Source organism: Chlorocebus sabaeus, chromosome 16, assembly GCF_047675955.1.
Source record: "Chlorocebus sabaeus isolate Y175 chromosome 16, mChlSab1.0.hap1, whole genome shotgun sequence".
Taxonomy (NCBI): Eukaryota; Metazoa; Chordata; class Mammalia; order Primates; family Cercopithecidae; genus Chlorocebus; species Chlorocebus sabaeus.
Genome location: NC_132919.1, coordinates 75573700 through 75586291, shown reverse-complemented (window position 1 = coordinate 75586291; position 12592 = coordinate 75573700). Strand labels below are relative to the sequence as shown.

The 12592-nt window shown below is 58.3% G+C and overlaps 1 protein-coding gene across 2 annotated transcripts; it reads right to left on the bottom strand.

Moving 5' to 3' along the window:
- Nucleotides 1-928: 928 nt before the first annotated feature.
- NXPH3 (neurexophilin 3) lies at nucleotides 929-9903 on the bottom strand. Of its 2 annotated transcripts, XM_073005425.1 has the most exons (3): nucleotides 9123-9903; nucleotides 6161-6811; nucleotides 929-3851 (listed from the first exon to the last, which is right to left on the bottom strand). In XM_073005425.1, exons 1-3 carry the CDS (start codon nucleotides 9174-9176, stop codon nucleotides 3402-3404), a joined length of 1155 nt encoding a protein of 384 aa, XP_072861526.1. In that variant the 5' UTR covers nucleotides 9177-9903; the 3' UTR covers nucleotides 929-3401. The 2 variants fall into 2 exon arrangements, with proteins under 2 accessions (XP_072861526.1, XP_008011254.1); XM_008013063.3 differs by lacking the exon at nucleotides 929-3851 and having other exon boundaries at nucleotides 3858-6811; nucleotides 9123-9657.
- Between the last annotated feature and the right edge of the window lie 2689 nt (nucleotides 9904-12592).

The window sequence follows — 12592 nt, the reverse complement described above, 5'->3', positions numbered from 1 at the left end:
GGTGGGAGAAACACTTTGCGTCCCTCGGTTCCCTCGGTGCTAAAAGGGCAGCCACTACTCTGCCCTGCGGACGGTGCCCCTCCCATCACAGGGCCCTTTTGCGTTGGACTTCCAAAGCAGTGTTGTTGCAGGTAATTAAAGGGTTTTAATTAAATTAGCATCCCATCTGGCTGGGATCAGTCAGGCCCTTAACGAGGATTGTGTGTCACCAACAGCAGAATGTAGATGGGACTCAGAGGTGTTGGGGACGAATTTAGGGACTGAGGCCTTTCAGGGCTAGAGAATTCTCCTGAGCCCTTCCAGGGCTCTCCACAATGCGGCAGCAACTTGTTTGTTACTCTCCTTAAAATGGAGGCTGTGTGCCTTAAGACAGGGAGGATGACCAGCGTCTTCCATGTTTATTCTTGCCTGTGAGTCTATAAAACCTCTCTGGTCCGTGCCAAGATATGTAAGCATTATCTCAGTTCCACAGATGAGAAAGCCGAGGCCATGTAAGTGAAGTGGCCAAATACATCCACTGACTTAGGAGGAGCTAGAATTAACAGCAAGAAAGGGAAACCCAAAGCACAGTGACTTAAATAAGATAGAACTTTGATTTTTCTCTTACATAGAAGTCTGAAGGCCGGCAGCCTAGGGCTGGTATGGCTGGCCTGCCTGCCTGCCTGCCTGCCTTCCTCCCTCCCTCCTTCCCTTCCTTCCTTGTCTTCTTTTCTTCTTCTTTTTTTATTGAGACAGAGTCCCGCTCTTCCACCCAAACTGGAGTGCAGTGGCGCAATCTTGGCTCACTGTAACCCCTCCCTGGCCCCCGGTCCCCCGCCCCCCACTTCCCCATCCCCCCACCCCCCAACTCCCGTTCAGTTTGAGTGATTCTTCTGCCTCAGCATCCCGAGTAGCTGGGATTACAGGCACCCGCCACCACACCTGGCTAATTTTTGTACTTTTAGTAGAGACAAGGTTTCGCCATGTTGGCCAGGCTGATCTCAAACTCCTGACCTCAGGTGATTCACCTGCCTCAGCCTCCCAAAAGTGCTAGGATCACAGGCATGAGTCACCATGCCTGGCCCTGATATGATATTTCTATTCCAGAACATTCCCAGGGACCAAGACTTCTTCCAACTCACTGCTCTGCCACCTCTAGGGTGTGGCTCTTACCCCCTGGTCTAAGATGGCAGCAGCCTCGTACCTATTCCAGGCTGCAGGACGGAGGGTGGAACAAAGGGACGGAGAGTGCACATCAGCTGTCTGATGATTTCTGGAAGGTGCCACCTAAACCTTTGGCTTAAATGTCACTGGCCAGATCTTAGTCACATGACTACATCTAGGGAGGCTGAGAAATGCAGTAGTTATTTCAGGCAGCCACATGCCCAGCTAAAAACAGAGAATCCCATTACTATGGAGAAAGCGAAAATGGGTATTATGGGACAATTAGAAATCTCTGCCACATGCATGATGGGGCAGAACCAGGGTAGGAACCTAGGTCTCCTACCTCTAGCCTGGGACCCGTTCCCCTTTCCACACCAGAAGCAAGGCCAAGGTTAACATCAACCCATCTTAGAAAACAAAGACAGGAGGAAGTAACATTTATTGAGTAACTGATATGATTTTCCTAACAATACGCCAAGGTAGGCAAAGCCCTAGTTTTTCATCTAAGGAGGCTCTGGGAGATTATGTCATTAGTCCAAAGCCACATGTCTAATAAATGACAGACCCAGAATGAGGACCCAGCTATATCTTCCTGCAACACCTGTGTTGACAGTTTATTGGCAGCCTCTGCGGTTCAGGAGGACCTAGCTTGTCCCTTGGGACCACCTGACCAGGTGGCCTGGGACAGGAACTGGAAGGCCTCGAGCTAGGCATCCTTCACTTGAATTATCAGGTCAGCCTTTGAGCCTGGGAGACCAACAGGAGACAGGGGCCCTATGGAATCACAACCCAGGTGAGTGCCAGGTCTCTGCTGGCATTTGTGCCTTGGTGATGGTGCCAGCTGCCACTCCAAGACTTTGGCATAATTGGCAGGTGCCGCCCCCACCCCATCTTGCCTCTGCCTGGCAGAGCTAATGGTGCCTCTCCTCACCCGTCACCCCAGCCCCCGGTTCTCCTGGCAGTACCACAGGACTTGGAGTCTTTGGAAGTAACATTTCTCTCTCCCACTCCCAGCCATGACACTGGATCACTTCCCAACACAGAACAACTGTTTCATTGTGTCTCTACAATTCCCCTGCACATACTCACTCAATAATCCCAGTACCTGGTCACCCCTACCTACCCTTCAGCCACCTCCATCCCCATAAACATACCACCAGCATCCCTGCAACCCACCCACCGGGTGCATCTCTGAGCAATGGGCCTCGCCACCTGAATCTGCCACAATGCAAGGTCACCAACATTCCTGCCAAGGATGGGGAACGGGGTGACTCAGTTCCCGCTTGCTCATCCCAGGAAAGGGAAGGGGGGCAGGAGGGGGAAGGGACCTAGATACTCATTTGCTTTTGCCTTAAGCTTCATTGAGAAGGAGACTCGGGCGTTGCTACCAGTTGACCTAACGGGTACTCCCCCTTATTAGCTTCTCAGAGTGCTAGGAGATTCACCCTACTTGAGGAAGGAACGCTGAGACCCAGACAGCGCCTTTGAGCAAAGCTGAAGGGCAGAGGCAGCCTCCAGGTGCTCTGATGCCTAGGAAAAGGCAAGCTGTCCCCCTCCCATCCAGAGCACAATTCTTGCCCTCAGGGAGACTCCAGTCTGATGACGGGGGGAGGGGGGGCACAGCATCTGCCCTCAGGGATCCCCAGTCTAAAGGGCCATCCAGCCCCTGACATCAGGGAGTCCTCAGTCTGATGAGGGAGGCACGGCCCCTGGCCCCAGGTGTTCCCCAGCCTGATGAGGAGATCCAAGCTGTGTCCTTACAGAGCCCCCAGCCTGGTAAACTTGTCCCAGATGCTCCACTGAGGGAGGAGACAAGGCCCCTGGCAGCCCCCAGCCGGGCTGAGGGGTTCGGGTGGAAGACCTCGGGACAACTAAATGGTCTGAGAGCGTTTCAGACTGCCTTGAAGGGCAGTGGATGGGGGAGACCAAAGGGTTGGAGTGTGAGTAGGACCTGGCCGTTTGGGGTCTGGGCAGAGTGGGGGACAGGTTTCTTCAGAGGACTCTCCTGTGAGTGTGTGCATGGCAAGAGTGGGAGGCCAGAGCACTTCACCGTGACGGTGGGGGGGGGGGGGGTCACCATGGGGACAGTGCTCGCCCATGAGGCAGAGGTGACTGACGTCTTCTTTGCCAGAGGAAGCTGGATGGACCCCTTGCCCTTATGAGGACCAAGGGGGCACAGAAGTATCTGGCAAGAGCAGTAGGGACCAGAGGGCTATTCCAAAGAATTAAGGTTTGGGAGGAAATCTGTTAGCAAAGTCCTAGCTGAGGAGAGCAGCCAGGTTACTGGGGAAGGCGGAAAGGAGGGCTGAGGCGGCAGAGTGTGCATGAGGGTGAAATGAAGTTATTAAAATGAATCCATGCCTGGTGCAGGCAGAACTGTGTGCCAGGCAGGCCAGGCCCTCCAGCTGTCGGCAGCATCTGGCTCTCCACAGGAGGAGAGGAGCAGGAGGGGGGTCAAAGTGCCCCCAGGTGCCTGCTGAGAGTTCAGCCAGGGCAGGCAGGGAGGGCACCCAGGGCCTCTGGCCCCATTGTTCCCTCCTTCCTGCAGTCTCCACGGCGCTGTGGGAGGCTGAATGGCATCCGGTGGGCATCCATGGTTGGGCTGCTCCAGTGCCAGCAGCCTCAAGCCTCCAGGGTGGGGAGCGGAGGGTGGTCTGGAGGCGGGGTGTGTCTCTCACATCTCTGTTTCTGCTCAGGAGAGACGGCCCCTGAAAGTATGGTGTGGGGGAAACACGCCGGGTCACTTCTTACAAGGTGGGCTGTAACTAGATGGCTTCTCAGCCCCGCCTAGCTCTGTGCTGCACTCTGAGGGGACCGGTTTGCGCTGAGCGCTGGTGGGCAGGGGTGAAAGGTGGGGGCTGGCAAGACCATCTTACTTTGCTACCAGGACTCTCCTCTCCTCAAGAGGGCCCCAAGGGCCCTGAGTGCTGCCCTCCCAAGAGAACTGACTTAGAATGACCTCCAGAAGGCACTGTGACCTTGGTAGTGTCTTTCCTTCATGGAACCCCAAAGGGCCCAAGTAACTCCCAGACGAGGTGCCACTGGCCGCTGGCCATTCTGAGGCCTCTTACTAGCTGCCGGAGGGGAGCGACTGATGCAGGCCCTGTGTCCACACCCACTCCAGCCTGTTCCTTCACTGGCATGTGGTCAGACTGCAAACCCAATACAATACCCCAGAATCTCTGAAAGGCCCCCTCCCTAGGAGAAGCAGATGAAAATTACAGCTGGGAGAGCGTATCCGAGGTATCTCCCCATCCTGCGGAGCCATAGCCAGAGCTGAACTTCAAGGTCCTTTGAGTGGGTCTCCCAGCGTGGGCCCTGGAGCAGCAGCATCAGCACAGACCTGGGCACTCGTTAGAAATTCTGATTCTTAGGCCCCACCCAAGCCTGCTGAATTAGAAACGTGGGTAGGACCCAGAAATCTGTGTGTCAGCAAACCCTCTGGGTGATCTGCATTTGAGAACCCCTGGTCTGGGCAAGCCCTTCATGTTATAGAGGAAGAAACAAAGAAAGCCAGAGAGGAGAATGGACATGGCCAAGGCCAGGCAGCAAAATGACGGGGCTAGGACCCTGCTGGGTCTGCAGATGTCAGTTCAGGGAGGACACCAAGGAACACCCTCATTGGCCCATTCTACCTGCTAGCTCTCCCTCCTCGAGCTGTTCTTGAAGATGCTACGCCCTCCTCCAGCACCAAGCCCAGCGGGTTTCCTCAGGTTTCCTCGTGTGGGATCAGACAGCTTGGAACAAGGGCTGGAGAGGGAAGACCTGAGCCCTCAGCAAGCATCAGCTCCAAGGGTGGCTGGAGCCCTACCACTTGGGTCTCCAGCAAATGTCCTGTGGCCATCAGAGAAATTCTTGCCGGACCAAGGGATGCCTGAGGCCCTTTCCTTGGACAACTCTGACTCCAGTGCCCCGGGGCAAGCTTTATTTCCTGCTCCAAGAACATGGTTCTGCACACAAAAGTCAGCAATCAGTGGTTTCACAAGACTTCCCTCCCCTCCCCCCACCCACAGATAGACACACAGAACAGATCCAGCACATGCTCTGCGGCCTGGCCCCGCCCCACCCATGCCCGCTGCTGAGAGGGCAGCGCCATCCAGATCCGGGAGAACCCCAGTCTGACAGGCGAGGCTGACTGTTGAGGGACCCCTCTCCAGGACATGGATGCTCCCAGAGGAGCCAGCAGAGGGTGGGGTGGAAGAGGGACACACAGCACATGGATGGGCTGTGGCCTTAGTGCTGGGAGAACCACCGTCGTCCTGTCTTAGCTTAAGGATGGGTGTGCCATCAGCAATGGGTGGTAGAGGGGAAGCGCAGGCAGAAGAGGGAATTTTGGAAAGGGGTGGCCTGGCTGGAGACAGAAGGTCAATCTGTCAAGACATCAAAGACCCCAGGGTCACCACTTCAGCCTCATGCCATGCTCAGCACAGGACAAGGGGCTCAGGGCTGCCCACTAGGCAGGGCTGGAGAGCTCCTCTGGCCCCACCCCACCCCCCTGACTGGCTCCTAGAAGCCCTATCTCAGCCATCCATCCTAAGTTGACAGGCTGTCCACACTGATGAAATCTCCCCATCCCTGTCGCTGTCCTTCCTCAGGATGGCAAGAACCAAAGGCTTAGGTTCCTCCCATGACTCTGGGACCACACTGATCGGCCTGCCCACAGGCCTCAGGGATCCAGCATCTCTGTGGCTCCATGGCAAAGCCCTGTGAAGCTGCACAGAGAGCCCGCTCCTCCTCCAGTGCTCCTGTGATCTAGTCACACCACAGCTTCAGGTTGGGGCCAGCACTTGGGACCCTTTCTCTGCCACTTGAGACTTGGCCCTGGCCCCACTTGGCATCTCTTCCTCTCCACCCCCCTCCCTGCCTGAGGCCCAACCCCTTCCCTGCCCGGTGTCCGGATGGTCTCCTGCATGGGCAGGCCTGTCCTTCCAGCCCTGGCCTGGCCTCTGTGGCCTGCCCCCGGTCACCCAGACGGGTAGTAGGGGGTATCACTATGGTAGTTGTAATCTGGGCACACCTTCTGGACCAGCCGATAGTCCGTGCTGTAGAAGGCGATGTAGACACAGACGACTTTGAAGGGCTGGGAGCAGCTCCAGGTGGCTGAGCTCTGAGCGTGATCTCGGGAGCAGATCTTGGCTGGGTCGTGGGTGCAAAGCGAGGTCCGGCGGCCCCGTTCTACCTTCTCCCACTCCATCCGGCAGTTGAAGATTTTGGACGCCTTGGCTTCAATGAAGATCTGTTGTTCCTGGTGGAACTCTACAGCTTTACTGGGGGGTACGAGGCTGATGGAGATGTTGCCCTGGCCTGTGGCATTGTGTCGGAAGTGGACGCTGAAGGTCCCGTTGCCATGGTCCACGATCTTCCCTGTGACTAGCAGGTTCAGGGCCACCGTCTTGATGTTGGAGTAGAAGTCGCCCCAGCCAAAGATTTTCTTCACCTTGGCTGAGGGTGGGGGACTGTGGTTTGGGCGGTTGGGGGGCTGCCCAAGAATGCCCCAAGCCTCCCCAGGTGGGGCCAGCAGCCCTAGGACAGTGGCATTGGCCATGGGGCGGGACTTAGGTGAGATGTGACCCCGCTTCCGAGGCACCCGGGGCCGGGGCTGGCCCTTGTGGTCATCACGCTCAGGGTCCTCTGAGCCGGGAGGACCATCATCCTGGCCACAGATGACCTATGGAGGGAGTTGTGAGTACAGTAAGAACCCTGTCCCTGGAGGTCCACCACCCCCACCACCAGCAGCACCCCTGTCCCTGCCACTTCACTCTGACCTGGGTGAAGAGCTCCTGCATGTTGTCCACTGAAGCTGGGAGGCAAGTGTACACTCTAGCTTGTGTACATCTCAGGTTCTGACAGTTGGGTCAGCCTGCCCCCCATGTCCTTTCCTCACTGTCCTGTCTTGGCCACTATTCAAAGTTTCAAAGACTGACAGTAATTCTCTCCAGTGGACTGTGGCACCATGGACAATGGCTCCTACCCCTAGGGAGTCCCCAGTCTGATGGGGGAAGCCCAGCTTCTGATCTTGGGGAGCCCCCATCTAATTGCAGAAGTATCATCCCTGTGCTGACAGAGCCCCCAGTTTGATAGGAGGTAGGATCTCTGCCTCTGTGAAATCCCCAGGCTGATGGGGGAGGCATAGTCTCCGCTCTCAAAGAGCCCTGAGTCAGACAGGGGAGCACCATCCTTATCCTGGGAGAGCCCCTGGTTTGACAGGAAGAGGCTAGCCCCTGCCTTTTGGGACTTCCTAGTCTGTTGGGTAAGACACTGTTCCTACCCTAGGATAATTTCTACCCTTGGATGCAAAGAGAACCACCAGACAATGGAATAAGAAAGCAGAACACAGTATAATTCTCAAGCACGAATATAGTTCAGGTTTGGCAAGAGGACTAGGGGAGACCCGAGTGAATGCCACACTCAGGATGGCCATGGGACTGAAAGCCAAACACCTCTCCAGGGGACACTGAGGATGACATGCCAAGATGTTACTTGGATTCTGAGGTAGGAGTTCTTATCCCCATTTCACAGATAAGGACACTGGGGCTCAGAGTTTAACACTACAAGGCTGAGTTCACATAGGGTCAGGCCTTCCGTTACACTGCACGCTCCTGGCCTCACAGATCAGATGTGTCTTTTTGAAAGGGTTTTTATCCAGGCGCCATCCGCCTCTGGAATCTGCAGGGGCTCATCCTCCCTCTGCTGGATCAGGTATGGTGACAACCCACACCTGGGGAGATTCCTGGAGGCGCCACAGGGAGAGTGGGACAGCAGTGGAGGGCATCAGGGGGCTGACAGGGCTTCCTGAGGGCGCAGCCTGGCTGCGTGTTTGCTCAGCATTTGAAAGCAACCACTCTCCCTAGGTGTCTTTACTACCAGCACCAGGGGCATCTGGATTTGGCGGTGACACTGGGGTGGGGACAGTAGGGCTCCAAGGGGCTGTGGGCTCCTCATGCCTGTGTTCTGGTCTGGGTGGTGCCGGCAGCTGTGTGCTGTGGCCGAGTCTGTCTCTGCCCCACATTTCAGGCTGGCCCTGACTGCCAGGCCCCAGAGGTGGGGTAGAGGGACGGCTAGGAGGGGAGGCTCGGGGACTGGGTCCAGGGCTGCAGACCTGTAGGTACTTGTTCCTGGGGATCACGGCTGAGTGGCTGGAGGGTAAAGCTGGGGCCGTGAGAAGGGAAGGGCTCTTCCCACCGTGGCATGGGGCGGTGGCAAGGGGCTTGTTGATTAAAGGGGCAGGTCCAGATGCCGGGCTGAGGCTTCTCCACGACAGTATTGCGGGGAGGGTTGGCGGGCGCTCGGTCGGAGGGGAGTTAAGCCCCTGGGCTGGGTTCGGGGAGGGGTTCCCTGGCGCCGTGGGTCGCCGAGAAGCCGCGGAGCCGGCGCACGGGGAGCGGGCTCTGGGCGCTCAGCTCAGCTGCTGCGAGCGCCCGGGGCGGGAGCCGCCTGCCCAGGTCCTGTGGGGCTCCGGCTGCGCGCAGCCAGGAGAGGAGAGGAAAACAACAGGCGGGGAGGGAGGGAGCGGGAGGGAAGGCGGGAGGGAGGGACGCGGGGGCCGCCCCCCGCCTGGACCGGCTCCGCGCTCTGGGGGACCCAGAACCCGGGGCTCTCGGAGTACCGAAGGTCAGGGGAAAAGCTTGCAGGTCACGACCCGCGCCCCACTCGCCCCCACTTCCGCGGTCCTGAGGCTCCGGGAAGGGGTCGGGTAACCCTGGCGACCCCGCTCCGGGCCTTTTTCCGAGCGCCGGTCGCACCTCCAGCCACCCGCCGCGGAGTGGGTGGGCCAGCCAAGCACCCTCTTCCCGCCCCTATTAACCCTATCTGTCCAGTCTCCGGCCTCGGACCCGCCCTCTCCCCCAGCCTCCAGTCTTCCCCGCCATCCCCGGGATGTCGGGGGAAGGGAGAAAGTTTCAGGGCTCGCAAGCTTCCCGCGCTCTCCCCTGATCCTCCGGGCCCCCGCCCCTCTGCGCAGCTCCCCGCGGACCACTCACCAGATAGAGGCTACCCTGCACCAGGAACACGAAGCAGCAGCGAGTCAGTTGCATCTTCCTCCTCCGCTCTCGTCCCCTCGTTCTCCTCTTCTCTTTACGGGGTCCCAGGCCTCTTCGTCCCCTTCCTGCTCCTTCAGGGGCGCCGTCCCATGCTCCAGTCCCCGGCGGCCCGCGGCCCTCCCCTCAGCCGGTCGCCCAGGGCCGACCCCGCCCCCTTCGGTCCAGCTGTACAGCCACCGCCCCCTTCCCCTGGTCCAGCTGCGCGCGGCACAGCCCCCGCTCGAGGTCCCAGATGTGCGCCCCGAGCGCCTCGAAGGGCCCCAGCTGCGCCGTGGCTCTGCTGCTCCAGATCTGCGCTCGGCGCCCCTCTCGGCTCCAGCGGCGCCGCTCTCGCCCAGATGTGCTAGGGACCTGCGCGCGCGCCCGTCCTTGATGCTAATTCCCCCGACCAGGCTGCTCCACCCGCCCCGTCGCGGCGCGCCCCCTGGCGGACGCCCCCGGCGGCGCGGAGCCCCGGCTACCCGCTCCCCGCGCTGCGCCCCGCCAGACTAGAGCGCTCCTGGCGCCCAGGCGGCTCCCGCTTCCTCGTCCCTCCCACCGGCGGCGGCGGCGGCGGCAGGTACAGTGAGCCCAGCCGGTACCTCCGGAGTTAACTCCTCCCCTGCCGGCCCGCAGCCCGGGGACCTAGGACGCGGGCTCTCCAGCGCGGAGGGGACGGCACGCGGGGGCAGAGTAGCTCTTGGAGAGGAAGGGAGAGGGTGGTGGCCAGGGGATAGGGACCCTACCGTTTCCACCCCTCTGGCAGGGCGCCTGTTCCCCGGGAGCGGGCAGCAAGAATCTGCTGCCCTGCCCCCTACTCAGGAATCCTAGAATTAAGAAAGATCCTTTTTTTCAAAACCTGTTCTAAGAGCCAAAACCTGCGCTGAGGGAAGTCCTTCTGGGTGTCTAGCCTGCACTCCTTTTGTTATGATGTCTGCTCCTTCCCTCTTCTACTTTACTTGGAGGGGCTGAGATAATCCCTGGACCTCCTGGGTCCAGCCACTGTGACAGGAAGTATTTGGCTGGGCCCCCGAGCTGAAAAGGCTGATAGGAGCCGGGCTAGATTCTGGGGCCGCGGGCAGGTCCTGAGAAGCTGGAGAGTGAGGGGAGCAAGGCCTTCCTGGAGGCCGTCCCTTCATTATTCACTACTTGCCCTCTCTAAGCCACAGGGGTCACCAGGCCGACAGCGGCTCCTGTCCCAGCGGGGTCTCTGCAAACCTCCAGGGCAAGGAGGAAGAACACAACCCTGATCTGAGATTCCCAAAGTTGGGGCCCATCCTGCATCACCCCCACTCCATATCTTCAGGTCTCCCTCCTGGAATTCCAGGATCCCTTTAGTCTTTAGAAAAATGAAAGGTCAAGTCCTGGCACCCCTTGGAGGCAATGAAGGTGAGAAGGCACCCCATCATTTGAAGTGGTCCCAGCTTGGGCTGGGCACAAGGGGCACAGAGGGTGGGCACTCTGCTCTGTGGCCCTCCAAGGCCCAGCTTGGTCCCGTGGCTGCAACCCCGGCACGCACCCAGCCTCCTCCCCCACCATCTGCCAGGCGGGTGCGCGGGGAATGCAGATGAATCTTAATATCAGCCTGGGCCAAGTGCGATGAGGGAGACAGATTCTGCAAAACCCAGACAGCATCACAGAACCCCCTGCATTTCCAGGCACCCTGGGCCGTACCAAGATGCAACAGCTCTTTTCTGGTGTGGGGGTGGGGGGGTGGAGGCGTGCATGTCTAGTCAAAGACCCCCCATAGCCGGCGGAGGAAGGAACAGGCAAATCTTTGGCCTCTAAGCCTCTGGTCCGGCTGGGAGGGAGAAGCTGTTGGCCTGAGTGTGGGCAGCTGGTTCCGGCGCTCAGCTAGGCAGGGGCGTAGCTGGGCCCACTCCTTGTCTGGTTTCCAGAAGGTCCTGTCCCTAGGAGAGCTGTGTGGCCCAGCAGAAAGAGCACAGGTTTTCAAGCCAGACAGTCCCAGATTCTGTTCCAGACCTGGCTGTGTGACCTTGGGCAGGTTACTTTGGTTCTCTGATGTCCGTTTCCTGATCTGTTCTTGCAAGAACCAAATGAGACAAAATGTGCAAACAAAGCGCAGGCACAATGGCTGGCGGGCAGTCGTAGGAGTGCAATAAACGGAAGTTCTCGCTCCTCCACTTCCCACACATTTGCTCTGGCTGCTCCTCCTGCCAGGCTTGCCCTTACTCCCCTCTTGGTCATTTCTGGCTCTCACTTTGTTCAAGTTTCCCCTCCGCATTTATCCATCACCCACTGGCCGAGCCTGTCCGCTGTGCCAGGCGCCAGGCCAGGGGTTGAGATAGAGATGAATGGGACGCCGTCCCTGCCCTCAAGGATCTCATCGGCAAGTATGGAACAGAGACATGAAAATCGATAATTATAACGCAGTGTGGTGAGTGGAATAACAGATCCTTGAACAAGGAAGGCATTATGGATGCACCAAGGAAGCTGGGGGCAGGGGCGGGGGTCAGAGATGGCTTCCTGGAGGAGGTGATACTGCAGTTGTGAGGAAAGAGCCCGCCTGGCAAGGGCTATTCCTGGCAGAGGGCACTGAATGACTAAAGGTCTGGAGGCTGGAACTGGAAGCAGTTTGCTGTTCCCGGAGCACAAAGTGGGAGGAGGGGAGGCTGGGGCCAGATGATGGAGGGTCAAGGGGTTGGGATCCTTGTTTACAAGGAATGTTTGAAGGATTTTAATGGGACTGTGATTATAGTTAGATTTGCATTTTAAAAGCTTTTGGAGAATCCCCTGGACTAGAGGGAGGGAGAGGAGAGGAAATCATTAGGAGACAAATGCAGTGGTTTGGGGGCAGGGGGCAGACAGGCTGAAGGCATCTTTAGGAGGCAAAATGATCGGGATTTGGTTGTTACTGAGGTGAGGCAGGAAGGCAGAGAGGAAGTCAGGTGTGATACCCAGTTCCCTGGCTTGAGCAACAGGCTGGATAGTTGACGAGGTGGGTACCATAGGTGGGAGGAGAGGGATGGGGTCTGTGGTGAGGGTGGGAGGGTCAGCTTTGACCATGTCAAGTCTGTGTGCTGTCAGCCACCCAAGGGCAGGAGAAAGTCTAGCCTGGGGTGCTGGAGGTATGGAGGGTGCCAGAGGAGCACGGGGCACCCTGGCATTTAAGGTAAGGTGGTCAGAGGAAAAGAATCCCCAAAGGCTTCCAGGGAGGAACAGGGAGCCAGGGGCTAGGAGGACAGCTGGGGCTGATCCTGAAGCCACAGGAGAAGTGGGGTTTTCACTCTCAAGGTGCCAAGCAGAGTGGACACGGTGTGGAGTATGCACCGTGCAGATTCTGGGGTCCCATCCCCAGAGAGCCTTAGTTGGTAGACAGGAACCCAGGACTACATATTACATAAGCTCCTGTCCCCACCCAGGTGATGCTGATGAAGGTGGCCTCTAGACCTGGGTGTGGGGAGGGTCAG